The sequence below is a fragment of the Neodiprion lecontei genome, chromosome 2, assembly GCF_021901455.1.
Source record: "Neodiprion lecontei isolate iyNeoLeco1 chromosome 2, iyNeoLeco1.1, whole genome shotgun sequence".
In the NCBI taxonomy this organism is placed as follows: Eukaryota; Metazoa; Arthropoda; class Insecta; order Hymenoptera; family Diprionidae; genus Neodiprion; species Neodiprion lecontei.
The window spans coordinates 10853597-10872152 of record NC_060261.1 but is presented as its reverse complement, the minus strand read 5'-3'; the positions used below and the strand labels follow the sequence as shown (position 1 = coordinate 10872152).

Below are 18556 nucleotides of genomic sequence, written 5' to 3'. Positions count from 1 at the left end.
ACTTTATACATTTAAAACGCTTTTGGAAACTCTGTAATATTAAAACTTTCATTGGTATGATGAAGACGATTTTTTCTCGACCTTAGTGACTTGTTGACTAATATTATTCTTGGATATGAAGGTCAGACATCAAAACACTTTTTTATTGTGTTTACGTTTAGAGTTACGTATCGCGATCGCGGTGTGTTTTGGTTTTTGTTTTTTTGTTCTTATTCTATTAACCAACACGCATTCACCACTTAATAGTGGTCCCTTTCTTCTGGAATTGAAAGTGTCAAACCACACCAGGTAATTCCTCTCACTTATAGTGCATAAACATCCTGGCTTATTATTTAAACTATTCATGTTATTTTGTTATAATTGAGTTGTACATTATTTTAATATTTCTGTTCGTGACAGATGGTTTAAATAAATTTGTTCTGAGGAGGGCCCCCATCAGGGCTGAAACGTAAACACAATAAAAAAGTGTTTTGATGTCTGACCTTCATATCCAAGAATAATATTAGTCATTAAAACTTTCACTTCAAAACGTGAGACTAAAATCTTTTTTAACCAGTTCTTTTATACGAATATCAAAAATGCTACGTACTTCATTTTCATGCAAATACGTATAATCCGTCAGCGGACATATTGTGAGACATTGTTTAGTTCTCCTAATCGTTCAAAAGACATGAAACTTTATAAGACCTCGTGTGGTACTTGAAGCCACGTTGTTGTAAATTTTGATTTTGTATATTTTCTTGCATCGTAATCTTTAACATACGGTATTAAAAAGTTATTTGCATTAGACTCGAAGTAGTAAAACCGAGTAAATATAAGTGCCCGAACGCGCATAATCTTCAATTTCAACAACTTTTCTAATAATTACACCCATAGCTGTTAGGAATAAATGACAGTTATTGAAATATTGTATATTTTTTATTTATTATCTAAGTTTCTTTGCATAAACAATTTTAAATTATATATTTTCAGGCTCTCAAGATGTTTGATCACGTTTCGACCGAAACGTTAGCTAAACTGATAAAGTATTTATCAGGACCGTTTATATCCACGAAGTTTGAATTCTTCAATAATTCTACTCACTGTTCAACGAAAAAAAAATGATACAAACGATTCTGAATCGATACCCGTCGGCCAAATCCGATTATCTTTGAAAACAAAAAAATTGGATTTTCTAAAAATAAAAAAATGACTAGAAAATAATGCTTGATTGTTTTAATTGAAAAAGAGTTTTCAACAAGAAATATTTATCAGTACGATACCATACGACTTACCGACAAGTTATATCGCACTTTGACTTTGTAGAAATGTCTCGAAACACACATTACGCGAAGGTATATTCGGGCGAATATTTATACCGTAGATAATAAAGTCTGATCGAAATATTTTTATAGATTTCAAAAGCATATTGAATGTTATACAATATATTCACGAAGTAGAATATGCTATGAATTTTAATTTCATTTTACCGATGCTCACTTCGCAGCGAAAAATTCTAATTGACAAACGATGACGAATTTGATTTCCAACCAACAAAACCGTTGCGACGAAGCTTGCCAAAAGTCAACACTCAACACTGAGTTTCAACTGACTCGACAACCCGGTTTTTCAGATTCGACCCCGACGTTGGAAGATCTATTGATGACAGATTAACAACGAACTTGGCAGCGATTTAGGTCGAACTAAAGTGTTGACGGTTACAGAACTTGCAGTGTCTCGTTTTGAGTATCAAAACGATGTTTACGACGGGGGGAAAACTTTAACGTTCATTGGCTGATTCGAAGTCAGCCACCTAGCAGCTGACCAATAGCTTAGTAATCTCAGACCATAAACATTCAGAACATATAGGCATGGAGAAGAGAATTACTTCTGCGTAAGTGGAAAAGGGCATAGAGGAGGAGGAAGCAGTAAGACTAGTTTCTTTCTTTGTCTAACGTACCCGGAGAAAGTCACTAGACAGAGAGAGCATCTGGTTCTACTACGTTCCTCTTTCTCTCTCTCTCTCTCTCTCTCCGGCTCGAACACTTTTTTGACATCGATGCTTCCTTCATAAACGTTCCACGTTATAATAATATGCTCTAAGACCATATAGGATAAAGTATGAAGAGTAGTATACGGCCTGTAATTCGGAAATATCAGGGAAATATCGGGCTGTTATACTGCTGAAAGTTGGAGGTGAAGGGAAGGGGGGCCTCTTATAATTTGGAACAATGCCTCGACGAGCAAAAACGATCGTTGGGTGCGTAGCTGCGCTCAAATTCGGGCTATTATACTCCGACTCGCTTCAGGGAAGCCCAAATAAATCCTAAAATTCTTCGAATTTTTTAATAACATTTGTACACAATATTTTTAAAACTTTAAAAATTCTTCATGCATAAGCCCTTCGATGAACCGACCAAACTGTGATTTTTGGAAACCGAAATCTGTCAGATATTTCTTCCATTTCAGCTCTCTCCAAAATTTGGAGTCAACAATACTTTAACCTCCAAATTGAAGGTATTATTCAACCAGCTAATCCAAAGATGACACCTCAGTCAAAATTAATACCTATTGCTACAAAAACGTATTATATTTATTTCTTTCACCAAATACTAACGAAGCATGGCTGGACATGGTAATTAATATCCAGGAAGCTTAAACTTCCAACAGACAAAATGTCTGTAAGGGTACAATAGAGTTTTCTGGGCAGTGTTGCTTCAATTGAACTGATCGCTGAATATATACGATCATTTTATTTTCTTCTCTGAAATAATGTTATTCTTATTTTCCGTAAATTTATGTATGCTAAATTTTTCTCCTAGGTGCGAGAACGTAACATAATATATCTTCGCCAATTTAGTACGCACTTGTTATGGTCAAGCTTCCACCAACGGCATTATGTGTAAACAGATTCGAAACACAAGTTCATTAGAATCGTGTTTGCTATCGGGTTGCCTGCCGATACCTCGATTTCGAAAAGAATTCTCGTTAGCGGTTCCCAATTTCCCCTAAAAACCGCACGGGTCATACGTTGTACCGATAAAATTTATATTGACTACTCTGACTCGCGATTCTTCAAGAATAACCGGCGAAGATATCTCGCTCATGGTTTACGGTATATTTATTCGAAGAAAAATATTTCGTTGCCAAATTCAAAGATAGAACAAACTGGTAGGTTTAGTCATTTAGGAGATTTAACACATTTGTGCTTTGAATGAACAGAAACTAATAATAAGTATATATTATGAAATTCGTCTCAAAAAGTACAATTATAGATCTTTGTATGTGTGTGACATGTTTACAAGTGTATGACACTACTTGTTAAAAGCCACGTAAGACGGTCCCGGCCGTCTATGAAGTGATATGAAAATACGTCATATCTATTTTAAGGAGACAAAAAATGCTAGAGAATGTAAATTCGAATTAATTAAAAATTAAATTAACGACGGAGCCAGGAATCGAAACTGTTGTTTTTATATAATGATTGTAACAAATATAATTATTTCGATAATTACGACAATTTTTCATGTCTTAAATTAATTCGTTGTATTTAATTCTACAAGACATTTTGGTCGAATACAGAGAAATGAGGGCAAGTTGTTTGAGGAAAATTATGTCACATTGAAAACGCATATCCGTATTATTGGAATAAAATAATGACTGTGTCGATAAAGATATTGTACTAACATTTACAATCGGTACGTAGTTTTACGTACTCACTTCGTACCGTCTCAATCTTAAGTTTCCATACCGATACTAGTTTGGCTGCTACGAATGTCGGTACAAGCCCGTTAGGTAGAGTCGATAGACCAGAAACCTGCTACGCTCCCAGGCCCACCTGGGCCCACTTGCCCGCCGAAAACTGATGCACAAAAATTTACCCAGGGGTAACTACTGTCTTTAAAGTCTTCAGTCAACGGAACGCTAACGTTTCTGCGTATTTCTCATCTACTCATTTGATTTAAATTGACCGTCAATTTAGTACGAAAAAAACACAGGCGTAATATAATATATATATATATATATATATATATATATATATATATATATAAATATATGATCACGGCCACGGAGAAAGAGAAACAACGAAAGGTACCACCGCTTATTTCGTCGATGTCACGTCATTGTACCCATAGTGGTAGCGTCGAAGATCCGACGCATGCGCAGTAATCAAGAGCGTCGAAGCGATAGAAGCGAAATAAGGGGCGAGAAGCGGAGACGAAGCGAAATGGCTGATTTGTACTGTACGCGTGGGTAAGGTTAGAATCTCGTATTCTGAATTGAAGCATTTTCGCTTGAAACATTGACGACCGACTTGGAGAACAACGGTAATTCTAACGAAAATAATAATATTCTGCGTGATTAGCTCTGTAAAACAAAAGGCCCGAGAGCGGTTTGTGAGTGAAAAAAAAAAAATTGAAAGCGGTGAAAGTTACACGCATATGTACTTCGGGAGACAGAAAGAGGGACGGAACGCGCATACGGACTGGATGACGTACACACATATGAAAAGGTATGCAAGAGTAGAGGTTAAGAAAAGAATAGGGACGAGTCACTGGAGTAAGAAGAAAGAATATAAATGAAACGATCCCCGGTATCGTATATGAATGCAATTGCCATCCGTGCAACGAAAGAGAGGCGAGAAATGTGACCATCGCTCTCTTTCTCTCTCTCTGTCTCCCTCTCTCTCTCTCTCTCTCTCTTTATCGTACAGTGTACAGTCGTTCAAAAAGTTTGTCCACATTCCACATGCACGGTGAAAAAGTTCTGACTATTACATCAGCGACTTACGCATGCTAATTTGGCAAGGCTTGATACATGATAAAGAGAGATGGAGTAAATGAATAATTATAAATTCGCATCGGATTCCTAGCGGTATAAGATCATACGATTAGTATCAATAAAAGGTCAACAGAAATAAAAAAAAAAATTTTCGTTTATATTTAAATGAATACATGTTGATTCCATACATCGAATAATAACTGAAATCTTTATTTATTACTTATGTAATAAAATTTTTTTTTTTTTTTTTTCTTTTATTTGAACGGTACAACGATAGTGAATTCCTACATATACAATGATAGTTATATTTTGTTGGTTTCATTGTAACAATCCTTGCTGATACGAATGGTTTCTCTGCGGAATAAAGTCATGGCAATAATGAGATTCTGTAAAAAAAATTGTTTCAAACAAAGTGGTTTTCTACACCAAGCGCACGTGATTATTGCGACCTCGCCACATACATGAACACTGTAATGTCGAGTCTGTTTCGTAAAAAAAATTCCGATGGATTTTGAAAACGGGGCGGTCTAGTATAGACGTATCCAATTTTGTGCCATGAATATTTAAATAAGTTTAAAAATCGTGGAGAGGAAAATTGGTTGTGCGTCAGAGATTGTAGCTTGAGAATATTATCTCGTACAGTAGCAAACAAAAGTATTGTCACAGTGTGGTGAATAAAATAAATATAGTGCTAATGCTTATGAGAATACAACTAAGATCTGTTCGAGGAACAGATATGGAATATGTATAATGATAAGTATTATCCTCATGGTTCTCAAACTTTTTTTGCGCATTGTATTTTCTAATAAAGAGTTTGAAATATTTTGATTATTTTGAACCTGCTCACCAGAATTCACGGCACCCAGCTTGCCTGCCGTTGCTTGGCAGCTGTGCTCGGGTGATGGTAGTGTGCATTTTTGTAAAACAGCATGATGAGGTGCTCCGGTTCGCTATGACAACCAACGGTCATGAACTCGTTGACAATGCGCCGTCCTTGGTATCGCGTGAAGTACGTAAGGGTCATTACCGTTTGCAATTTTGGTAGCCATAAAATGCCTCTTTTAATAGGAAAATGTAATTGTTAGGGTCGTTCATGTTCCCATATTCGGATCGTTTAGTAACGTTTGTTCATATCGTGGAGTATACTTCGCCTTTTAATCAGTTGCACAGCGGATGTGGTTGAGAAATAATAATAGCACACAACCCGGAAAATCAGTTTACAAAACTGAGCGCCCGATACGGCGTAATGTAACTGCTTCATTTTTTTGCGTCAGCATCGCGCTGGTATGGAGTATATGAGCGCGTCTCCCGTCTTCCCGGTCTTCAGAGTAAAAGCTACAGCCGATAGCAGAGATTCTCACTCCTGAGACTAAAATCGCAGTGAATCCAGAAGGACACGTAAAATCACAGATATGGTAGATTGTTGACGATGACACTAGCCTTAGGATCGACGTTACGTTACTAGAAGTCAAAGTTTTGCGCCAAGATGTTCGTTAGCTCTGCAGCGTTTATCTTTCTATCTTTCTGCAACACCTGAGCGTCTTATTTTGCAGAAATTCATGCCTAGACCTTATCCAGAAGCGTGCCAGGAGGCTGGCGACCATCGTTAGTGGTGAAAAAATCCAACAGTATTCTGAGCCAAATGCATCTCAATGCATCAGGTTGACATTGCAACGTCGAAATTCCTATTCTCACCTGATGCTGCATCTAGGAATTATGCACCGTACGATATTGTGCTCCAGACTGTACGTCTTGTAGTACTTTCTTCTTTGATAACTAATTTTGAAGTTATCGGCCAAAATTTTTTTGTACAGATTGAGCACTGTAACAAGCAGATACCTTTTTTGCTTTCTAGGCTTGTTTTCGGTAAGAAATTACTTTTTTCCTGCTTCCGTACGGCTGTTATAATCGTCTTCGTCATACTTCTCTTCATCTCACGCGTCGTAATTTAGGTACGGATAAACAATTGTACGGCTCTGATTTTTTTATGCCTCTATAAATAATACCACTACCTTTGGGTATCCAGTGCCTATCCTTTTGGATCATCTGTCCGGGCATAATGTTGACTTTCAATAATATTCTACCTTTCAAACCGATAAAATGATCACACTTACGCAGGAATAAAAAAATTTATAGTGATTTTTAATGAAAAATTTTCAAAGCATTCAACAAATTCGTAACATTTCGATGAATAAAGTTGAAATTTATTACATTCCTTGAAATTTCATTAAAGGATTCGCCTGTGCGAGTAGATATTGATATTTCGTGATTGTGCAATATTCAATGACACATTCTCTCTATTTAATAAAACATATGACACACGCATTTCCTTTCTAGGTCGGAGGGATTCTGCAGAGAGAATGAATTTTTTTATTATTAATCTCCGTTCTTAATTTCACCCGCAAGTAACTGTAAAGTTTCGTAAAGTTTTGTAAGTAAAGATTAGAGTCTTCGTGTTTATAGACTACTTTCTCACCCATCGTACCTGAGCGTCGAACCATAAAATTAATATATCCTCTTATAGCTTTAATTCTATTCTTTGGCTCAATTGGGTTAACTATCGCTATATAGTTCATCACACAGATCTGAAAATTTGAAAATAACGCCATTAAGTTTCACTGAAGTTTGGGTCTGTGAAATACGAAGTTCAAAGATATTTAATAAACATTCTAATATATTAGACATGTTATAATACAGATTAACATTTTTGAGTAGCGAATGATCCCGTCTGGTTATGATAACAGGCGGCCTTTTGAAATTCTTTTCGACGGTTTCTACTATTTCGCATATATATTCTAGTTCTTTAGAATGTTTAAAACTGCTCGAGAAGAAATGATACCACCTGTATAGAGGCATCGTTCCGTACGTTAAGGTTTATTTTGCTGCTCTCCATAACAGGAAGTAATGGAAAGGCGATTCATGATCTATTTCTATGGTAGATAGAAAAACGTAATTTATGTCGTATTCATTACGTTTGGCATAAATTTCAAGTCTTTTGGCTAGTCTGAAGTCAGGCTTAACATGAAATTTGTGTCCTATTGAAAGCCATATATTTTCTTGTCTTACCATCCTTCTCGCGTAAATTAAACTCGCACTGCAATTGATCGTATCATGTTCTATGAAAAGAACATGCGCTCATGACTGATCCATAGACTCTCGTGATCGGAATACGCGTCGGCGGAACCACATCCACGCGACCTGCCTCCGAACTTGGGCTTAAATAAAACGTCTATGAATTCGTCACTTATGAAAGATTCCATGCTGTTTTTCACCGCAATACTGCGGGTCCCTATTTTTGAGTCATTGATGTGGTTTAAGTTGAGTCGAAAATAAAATCCTGTATCCAATACAGGAATGAAAGTCGAATGTTGCCTTGGGTGATGACTTTAAGTGAAACCTACCCGCGGGAATAATCTCCGACTTTATTCACTTGTTACATAATGTACTGTCATTCTGGTGGTCGCTTCGGAAGATGTCAAATTTTGTTTCCCGGAAAAGAGCTTTGTATTTCGAGCTCACCGACAATTACATTCAGACCATAGAACATTGAAAAAGACACGTTACACTTTGATTGAAGCAGAACTTGATGGATAATGAACACTCGTAATTGCAAATATGAGCTGTTATCTTCCGTTCCTTAGAGATTTTGAATCAAACAATCGGCTACAGTATATTCCATAAAAGTTCGATGAATGAACCGTATTTTTCCGTTGATTATTTTAGTCACAATGCCAGTTCGCTCTTTACCTTTACTTACGTTGTTCGTACCCTAGGATAAGTGTCCCGGGGGCGTATTATTTTCTTATCGTGAATATTAAATCACATTTAAACAAACAAATAATTTATTCGGAAATGCAATCTACACGTATCGGTTACGGTTAAAGTGCCTAATATTATTTGACTGAACTCTGACTGATTATTCTACAGCAGACTGAAGTACGTCTGAGGGAACTACGACAGAGAACCGGAGGAGTGTAGTGCCTTCGCGATGGTTCTCGACTAACTGATTTTTCTCAAATTGTTTAAACTTGGAGGATATTTTATTTATGTTTTCAAGTACACTTCAAAATTTTTTCAAACGATTTCCGCCGGAAATAGTGGAGTTACCGCGTGCAGTCCATGGGCGATTGCCATCCGAGCATTTGGCTGGCGTACATCCCTGACGTCGCAATTTTTATCTGTAATCATCAGGATTTTTTTTTTTTCATCAAAAACATATTTTCTAAGAATATGAACCTAATTTTGATCAAACAAATTGAAAATTGCATGTTTTTGAGGTGTTTGAAATTCTTACTCTCACCTGATGCTGCATCTAGGAATTATGCACCGTACGTTATTGTATTCCAGACTGTAAGTTGTATTCTCGTATGACGTAAGTTGGAATTTGACTGAAAATTGTTGTTGAAAATCAAATATTAAGGCTGACTGGTGATAGAAATATTTCAGAGGTTTTGTGATAGGATTTTCGCAAATCAATTGAATGAGGTTTTGCAATTTTATGTACAAGTTTGATCAGTATTTTGATTTTGCAAGTGCTCAGCTTGATGGTGATTAGAAAAAGAAAACCTATCCCACTGTATTTTTAGAAATAACTAGTATACGCTGGAACATCTTTGTAAAACGCAGGTAAGAGTATTAATTTGGTGAAAGAATTTCAAAAATACGTGAATCAGAACAACAATTTACCCTCGCGTCGAAATGGACATATTGCATGCAAAAGCCGTTACGAAGATGCCATAATAGCCATACAGAATTCCGGGTAAATGAATTGTTTCAATAACCATCGCGATAATCAAAAATTCAAACGACAATGTGTATGAGAAAGTAACGGAGAAAAGATGTACAAAAATAAAACAGTACCTTATAGAAGGACACGGAAAAATGTAGGGTTTCGATGAGGGTACGAAGATAAGTTGACTGTAAATTGAGTAGCTTATTTTGTTGAGCCTGACTCTACATGGAACTGTTATTTTTAAGTGCAGAATATTATTATTAATAAGATCAATAGTATAAACGAGAAACCTGTTATACAATATATATATATATATATAATGTTGCTGACTGATTTTCAAAAGCATGAAAGCAGTTAAGACAGGTTTGTGAAATATTTCATACAACATAGCCATTGAACGCCAATACTCAATTCGCCGTTATAAGGCGAGCGTAATTATTACGATTAGGTTTAATAAAACTTCAGGAAATAAGATAGGCCGGGATAGAGTGGGAAACTTTAAGAATGAACATTATCATTCAAATGATGTTTTTATGTATTTTTTCATTACTGATTAACGAAAATATTTGACTTTTAAAGTACCCAAAAGAAAAAAGAAATCGTTTTTTGGGGCAAAGTGGAGAAGCAATACCAAATATGTAAAAAAATTCATATTTTTTTAAATGGATTTTCACTTGCCCCACTTTATCCTGGTTTTTTTTATTTAGCGTACAAGTACTGGAATTAGAATGCATCCATTTTAAGATAATAAGTTTACATAATAAGTGAAGCGTCAGATTAGAGAAAATATTATAAATAACAGGTGCGTGTATGTACATCATAACTAATCTATATGTCGATAAATGTAATTTCAAAGATTTAAAGAATCAGAAGGAAGGAGATAAATTTTATTTGAATCTATCATCGAATTCTTTGTAAAGAAAACACGTACTACAAATCTTCGCCGTCATCAGAACGACCTTCACGTTTTTACGAAAATATACCGTGCAAACTCTTCTACCCAATTCACGCTCAACTATAAAACACTAATGTTGAACATCGTAATTCACACAGCTAGAGATTATAAACTATCGATCTTTGAGGATTTTGAGGGAAGATCAATAAATCCTGATGACTCAAAGTGTGAAGAACCAAATTTGCATTTGTCAAAATATCATTGATTTGAACTGAATGGTGTTATAACCTTCATGAAACCAAATAAAACTATAAGTAAAACAATCTGGTTGCGTCGAAACTTGCCGAGGAATACAATTTGACAACGAATATGGTACCTGTGATAATACAATTGCCTAGGTAGGTAAAAATCGGTTTGAGAAAGTACACAGAACTAAACCTACATTCTGAACAACAATGGAATTCGATCGGAAATTTTTTTCCACTTCTACTGCGGTAACTAAATCGACAACGAAGAATAAACTATGTTGTCGGATATAGCACATGGATAGATATGATGTTCTGCACGATATCCTACATCAAGGACTACTGAAATCAAATGCAGTTGTCGGGTAAAGGAAGAGTTTCACGTATAACGTTGCGGTACAGCAAGACGTCACCATTGCATTCGCGAAGTCAAAATCGCAATAACTGCGTCGTTTCAACCTGAATCGCACCGAACATCCGAAGTTAAAGATCGTCGAAGAGTCCGAGAAGAATGCATTTGCTTACAAGAAACTTGTTTCGACCGCCAACTTGAAGATATGTTCACCTAGGCAAACATCAAATTTGTCCTCGCCGAAAGCAACTCACAAGGAACGTGGATGACTCCTTTACATCATGACGGTTCAGTACCAAAATGCAAACCTGAGTAATGAGTCATGAAATGCGTGTATCTTTCATGGTGAAAGTCTGCGTGATGCTTGGAGAATTTTACCTCATGAACTGCGAGTGTCAGACGAAAACATCGGTATGTTTCGTTCAACCAAAAGTTATTATAATGATACTAATTTTTGAAAGGAAAGTTATATTAGAATGTAAGCTGACTGATTATTGAACAAAGTATCAAAAAAAAAAAAAAAACTTGTTTATAAGTAGTAAACAATGTATAAAGATCATAGTGTTAAGGAGTATGATTCATCAGTGTACAGCAAGACCAACAACGAAGAGCAAAACATGTACATTTAGAAATTAAGAAATTTGCAATACTAAATAATTTATACAAATATCGAAAACGATTAATTTAGTTACGAAATATCAACTTGTTCAAAATAATAAAGTGTAATTAATAGTAAGAATTTTTCTGATAAGTCTTATAAGATAAGATCTGAAATCTTTGAACATGAACCTTGAACACGAGGCATGGTGAAATGAGGCGTACATCGCCGCCATTATTGAGAAGTTATTCATTACCGTTAATACAACAAATCTACGGAACCTGTTGGGTCAAATTTAACAAAATATAAGTTAGAAAACTATTCATTGAATATAAAACTGTCACAAGATTAAGAATCAGAAAACGTATCAATATAAATAAAATCGTTGTACGAAGACATTGGTAAAGAAAGAAGCGTATTTTAATCTCAAGATAAGATAATTTTCGGTCAATCATCAGACTCATATAATTTTGTCACACTACATGTAATTGAAAGCTGAGGGTCCCGACTATCGGAAGTACTTCAACACGTCACCATAACATAGAATATCATAAATCACATCCAAATTGACGTCTACGGAATAATCACCTACCATTGAACCGTCCACATACGTCAACTTAAGCAATCTAGGAACAAGTGGAATTCATTCATCCATGAGCTCAGAACGCCGCAGCGAATGAATCTTGTTTCCTGAAGAAAACCGTGGAACATCAATTGACATCACCTTTCAGAAGTTGGAGCGCGGGATTCCTCGGAGTGTGTCAGATCTTTCTCAGAATCAAATCTTTCGGCGGTACGACGACACAGGCTTACGAGTCAAAGGACGCTTCTCTCCGATCTGTCCACTGTTGCACCTTGGTCAGTAGAAGGAAGCTAGACATGAAAATCCTAAAGAGTCCGCACAACCAACGACATCGTCAGCTTCGCCCAATGCGCTGAATACATGTCATGGAATCAAAAACAAGCAACTCCAGTGTTACATCCCAGAATAAGAATGAACGTTAACGTCAAAGACAAATATCGACCCCCCAACTTCGATTGCTGAAAATGTAGCCGCTTCAACTGTAGCACCCAGAAAAAATCAAATGATAGTTTTCTCGACAACTCTTGTATCATGAATTATCGTGGGACTAAAAACGATCGAGCGTTAGGCTCACCAATTTTGCGTAAGATGCGAGATGTAATAACATCCGAACGTAAACCCGTAGTTTCCAATAACCTACTATTGTTGAATGTTTAGGCAGTAGTAAATGAACGTTATAAAAGGTGGTGATTCTCCGAAAAAGTTATTTAGTATCTGTACAAATAGGTAAGGGTAGGGAAAACACATGGCGGCAGACGCCAACTTTCACATACTATATCCACTATGTATATATAATATATATACTATCTACTAAAAATTAGATCAACGAAAGTCACGAAACTCCCTTATTTATTTATCGTAGTGATATTCACAAGTGTTTATCAAATGTTAACATGAAAAAATCGATCCATGGTGAATCGAATAGTTTGCGAAACTTCGAGGGATTTATCGGATAAAATACAGTACAATAATATTATTATATTTTCATCACAACGCCGAAAGTTTAGTAGGAGGAAGTCCAGTAGTACCTACCTTCCAAGGTATTTTCATTTTTTGCCCGATACATGTTATCTGATTTCCAAACCCCTCTCTGTTTATGCACGTACGAAACAAACAAATAACACCCTGATCTATATCCGATATTGTCAGACAACAAAGTATCCGGTACTGTCGAAATCATAATAATTTTTCATTTCAATTTAAGTTTAGAATTAAAACGGTTCATGAATAAACTCTTCATTCCTGATAGGTCGATGAATGAAGAATACATACCAAAAACAACTTCTTGAATATACTTTTTCAAAATGACTCATATACACGGAAAAATTTAGCTAGCAGTATCGGTCTGCTCGCTGATACTTCCGAATAGAATACCGATTGTTGATCGATACTATCGAACTTCCTCCTACGTCAGTCATAAAGATATTTTCCGCAGGTGAAGCAAAGACACATAGCGTTCGGATATAATAAGAATATTGTACAACTTGAAACAAGGCTGAAGCTCGGAACCAGAATTAGCAGCCAAAAGTTCTAATGTTCATTCAAATAAGCTAATGATGTTCGAGAATCAAAATTTTGGGAGGTACCTCGAACCCCCAATACTTTTATACAATTATGAGGAGAAAACTGAACTGCATTTTTCTATTTCCAAATAGTTTATCACGTTTGGCTGCTGACTCTGGCTGCTAGCTTCAGCTTCATTAACTTGTATAGAATATTTCCAAATCTACGTAATCTAGTATATTTCATACGCTGCATCGGTTGGTTTGATGATTTTGATTTACTGTTTCAAGCGCTTGAGTCGGAAGCTGGTAACGAAGATAATAGTATACAAAATATTTTTTTTTATCTTAAACAAATATGGCTATTATGGTTGAAACCATGTTTCGTTAATTCAAACACAGGTGTTTTGAATTGATATTGCAAGTTGTTGCTTCCACCATAACATTGGATAAGCCAGAATCTGTTATAACTTTTCCTACAGCTTTAAGATGAGACATGATGTGGAAAGGCCCCAAATGTATAAACGAATTATCAAATGTTGGTGTTGGTTTTCCGGTAGCTTGAATTTGTAAAGCTACTTTAGCAATTGCAAGATCGTAAGTGATTTGGATGGAAGATTGATTTAATTCTTCACTTTTAGGATGATAAACTTTCGAATGAGGATAATTTGCTATTTTATTAATCAACTCCGTAGAATGTTCGTTCCTTTCTTTTAATTTGGGTAAAAATATTTTTTTGTCGGTTGAAAATAGAGGCAGTCTCTTGGATCGATGTGTTTTGGTCTTTTGATCACAAAATACACAAGTAACATTGTTTGGATCGATACTTGAATCTCATTCAACCGAAATATTACTTTCGGAGGGTAAATAAACATTTTCCACATGTACAATATGGTCTTAATTCGTTGTAATATACCATCTAATACGGTTTCTCGCTTTAGTTTTTCTGAAATAAAAAAACAAAAACCCCGTAACTTTTTAAAATGAAAGATAATATGAATTCAACAAAATGTAAAAACAATAGTCTTCAATGCGAATTACCCACTTGAAACTTTTTTTAAAATTATTTTTCACGAAGTTTTCGAGTAATCGAATAATAAAGTTAAGTTGTTTTGCACGTGAAAAAAAACAACATTATTTTCACGTCTCATCGAATTCTTATCATATTTCCGATTTCGTATCTCTTTTGCATGTGATTTTAATTACTTTCTCTTTGTGGTACCTGAACACCTAAAATATATTTTTATAAAAATCGACGAATATTTCTTACTCGCACTTGTTGTGGTCGTACAAGTACTCATCCCACTGTCACTCCCCACACTTGACTCCGAATGTGTACGGGTACATCTTCCAGTCGAGTACATTGACAGAGGAGACATAAAGGGTTTCTCCCCCATTAAATCGTCCATTGCCTGAAAAAAGTACAAGTTCGATGATTGTATATCAATAATGATGATGTTAATGATACAATAATAATAATTTTACAGTTAAATATGGCCACGTCCTAGTTGAATTTCCTGATTTCTGGTTTGATCCTTGATACTTTTGTATGTCTTTTCCATTCCAGAAAACTTAGATTGGCACCGAGGCCCACTTAGTTGGTGCCCATGTTCTTGCACTTTGCAAACAACATCAGCCCAGAATTTCATGTGGGATACTTTTCCTTTGGCCAAAACATTTAACTTCTGTCGGTATTGTTCCAAAAGAAGCAAAATCGCTTGATGTGGCCATTGAAACCCTGATATATAAATGTATATCATACATCTGCAAATTAAACAAAACGAAATATGAAAAAGTCAATTTAAATATAAATCCGAATAGCCCCCTAATGACTCTAACGAAATTCCCCCTAAATATTTTTAGCGTGCTCGTAATCGGCGTCTAAAATATTTGCATCGCAGAGGTGTGAGTAGAAATGCTTCTTTGCAGGTAATAGCGTTGCATCGAGTTTCCTCCAACAATCAACGTATTCATAGGGAAAAACGCCTTTTTTTTTTTCAAACGGAAAAAAATAGTCCTGCATCTAGCAGAAAATCATAAGTGTCGCAGTCGGAGAATTCATCATAGGATTCACCGTAAAAGTCGCTTAGCGAAGAATCGGAATTTAACCCTTTCGCGGCGGAATGCTCTGGTAAGAGTTGCGCTCTAAGCAGCCGATGCCAGATTGACCGCGCCGACAAAATACGCGAGTCGTTCCAAACGCGGTGTGTGGAGCTGATTGTGCTGAGAATTTCTCTAACGCGGCTGGCCGGCACGCCGATCAAACAATAATATTAATAACTTAAAACAATTTAATGGGCTAAGGTTATTTATACCATTTAAACTTTATAATCTTATATAATTTACAAACAATTTTTAATAATGTTCCTTTGTGTGGTACAATTTAAAGCAGGGTTCAATACATAAACCAACTTTACATTCTTTACATTCAAATTGTGTTTCGGTACGCTTTTTGTGTTTTCTGCAAACCACACATTTCCGCCGACCGTTCCGCCGCTTTCCTGTGGGATTGATATATTTGGATGGAAAATGTGTTGAAATCAAACGTAACATATCATCTTTGGACGCAGTTTGGCCTCCAGACTTATTGTTACATATATTTGTATTTGAATATTTAAGTAGAATTTCTCGAATGAGACGTAAATGAAATTTCGCAAATGTTATATTCTTTTTGGACGTAATTTTGTAAAGTATGAAAGTATTGTAAATCGAAAGGTCCACCATGTGGAAAAATAATTTCTTATACCATTTTAGAGTTTTACGAATAGTATTAATGGAATTCAAAATCATATCCGTTTTATCGACTGCTCCCATAACGCGATTATAGTCCACTACGACAGTTGGTTTTAGAATTGGTCTTCCCGTTTTAACATCATTTCTTTTTGTTTCTATAAATTCAGCAGAATGATAACTTGATAACATTAGCACTTCCCTTTTGTCCATCCATTTTAGTGCTAATAGTTTATCCGTAGATTTAAATGCAACTTCGCCTTTGCATAATTTATTGGATATATTAGGCATTCCACGTCTATTTTTCTTCACGGTTCCAAATGCATGTGTCCTATTGTGATGTAAGAGAGAAAATAATGCCGGGCTTGAATACCAGTTATCGGTAACTAAAACATGACCCTTATTTAGATACGGTTCCATCAACGTCATGACAATATTTCCTGATTTTCCAATTTCTGCTAAATTATTGTTAGTTATATCCGTGCGCGCTCCACAATAGACAATAAAATCTTGAATATATCCAGTATGACAGTCACAAATAACAAACGACTTGATGCCAAATCTGCTTCGTTTCGAAGGTATATACTGCTTGAAGAAACATCGTCCTTTGAAAAGCAGCAAACTTTCGTCGATGCATAAATACTTGTACGGGTAAAATGCTCGTGAAAAAGAATTTCGCAGTTTGTCGATGATGCTCCGAATTTTTATTAGCACGTCTTGATTTGTTGTTTCATTGTTATCATGAAAATGTAGCATTTGTAATAGAGATTTATACCTGTCTTTTGTCATTATTCTTGGAAAACTTTCCGTTCGTAATAACTCGTCGGTTGACCAATATTCTTCTATTGATACTTTTTTTACTCTTGACATTAACATCGACAGAGCAAAGAATCTATACATTTCGGTAACTGTTGTATTTTTCCATGCCAACAATCGTGAGTGCTTACTGCTTATAGTTTTCGTGGTATAATAAGCATTGCTTTCTCTTACAATATGTTCAACCATATTTTCCGAAATGAAAAGCTGAAAGATTTCTAATATTGACGATTTATCGTCAATATTTGCTTTAATTCCTGGTAGGTTTTCATCAAAATCGAAAACTTTTGCAGCCAAATTTTGTGCGCTCCAAAGAAATTGCCGCGGATCGATGTCTGGTAATTCCTCAATGTTTTCAGAATCAGATTCCGAACTACTTGACAGTAGGCGGCGCTTTTTATTACATTCATTTGGAATTCTACCTTTGTATCCAGCTTCTCCAAACATTTCAGACAGGTCAGAATCCGATGAAAACTCCATATCATCCCCAAGTTCCATATCATCGTAGCTCACATTTGTCATCCATTTGTCCATGATTAGGGCAAAATTTGTGGATAATTACATTTGACTATGTAAAAAAAACCTTTGCACAAGAAGCGTATGCTGCTAGCACGTCAAAAACAACGCATTAATGGCAGTTATTGATAACAAATGAACAGCGCCTTCGTACAAAAAGAGCGGCTTCGGATGGGCGCCATCTGGCGCTGTTCGTCCGCCGCGGGTAAATTTGCCTGAGCGCCGAACGGCGCTGTTCGCTGAGAATGAGCATCTATAGCTGAGCGCCATATGGCGCTGTTCGCCGCGAAAGGGTTAAGGCATCATTAATTTGAGCCACTGTTATCCTGACGTTGTATTCAGGCACAGATTCATCTTCCTCCTCCATCATTTCAAGAAGATCAACTTCAAATGTATCAGAATTTAGAAAACGTTGATACTCTTGATGTAGATTGTAACCATATGTATTGATAAGAAAATCGTTTAATAGGTTTCGTGATGTAGATTCTTCATATAGAATCATTAGTGGAGTGGTATTTCCTGATTCATAAATTAGTTTCGCAAGCCTCAACATGGAGCGGTCATGTTCGTTAACCTCCATGGTTCTTGTATATATTACTCGCTGCGTTGTACACTTATATAATATATTAGTGGTTAGAATGACAGATCAACTACAAGGTTGAAAGTCGGTAAGATTCCAATGCATAACGAATGCGATTGTCGAGCTGATATCAGTACTACGAAAAACGGGTCATCAAACTAAATTGTGCGGGATTATTATAAAATTTACGTGTTATGTGTTTGTCAGCATCATTCAAATATGTGGAAAGTTTATCGATGCTGCTAG

General features: G+C 35.9%; 1 protein-coding gene and 2 long non-coding RNA genes across 3 annotated transcripts; 1 reads left to right on the top strand and 2 right to left on the bottom strand.

Annotated features, from left to right (window-relative positions):
- Positions 1 to 265: 265 nt before the first annotated feature.
- Positions 266 to 1189, top strand: LOC124293093. Its single transcript, XR_006903001.1, has 3 exons — positions 266 to 288; positions 400 to 530; positions 973 to 1189. It is a non-coding gene; the product is annotated as an uncharacterized LOC124293093 (long non-coding RNA).
- Positions 1190 to 12984: 11795 nt separating this feature from the next.
- LOC124293090 lies at positions 12985 to 15744 on the bottom strand. The gene is made up of 3 exons (XR_006902998.1): positions 15154 to 15744; positions 14939 to 15080; positions 12985 to 14614 (listed from the first exon to the last, which is right to left on the bottom strand). It is a non-coding gene; the product is annotated as an uncharacterized LOC124293090 (long non-coding RNA).
- A 260-nt stretch (positions 15745 to 16004) lies between these two features.
- Positions 16005 to 18009, bottom strand: LOC107227894 (piggyBac transposable element-derived protein 4-like). The gene has a single exon (XM_046732401.1). The coding sequence runs from the start codon at positions 17746 to 17748 to the stop codon at positions 16024 to 16026; it is 1725 nt and encodes a 574-aa protein (XP_046588357.1). The 5' UTR covers positions 17749 to 18009; the 3' UTR covers positions 16005 to 16023.
- Positions 18010 to 18556: the final 547 nt, after the last annotated feature.

Bases quoted from the DNA above. Each gene is read 5' to 3' on its own strand.
- LOC107227894 (XM_046732401.1), bottom strand. From the start codon at position 17,748: ATGGACAAATGGATGACAAATGTGAGCTACGATGATATGGAACTTGGG.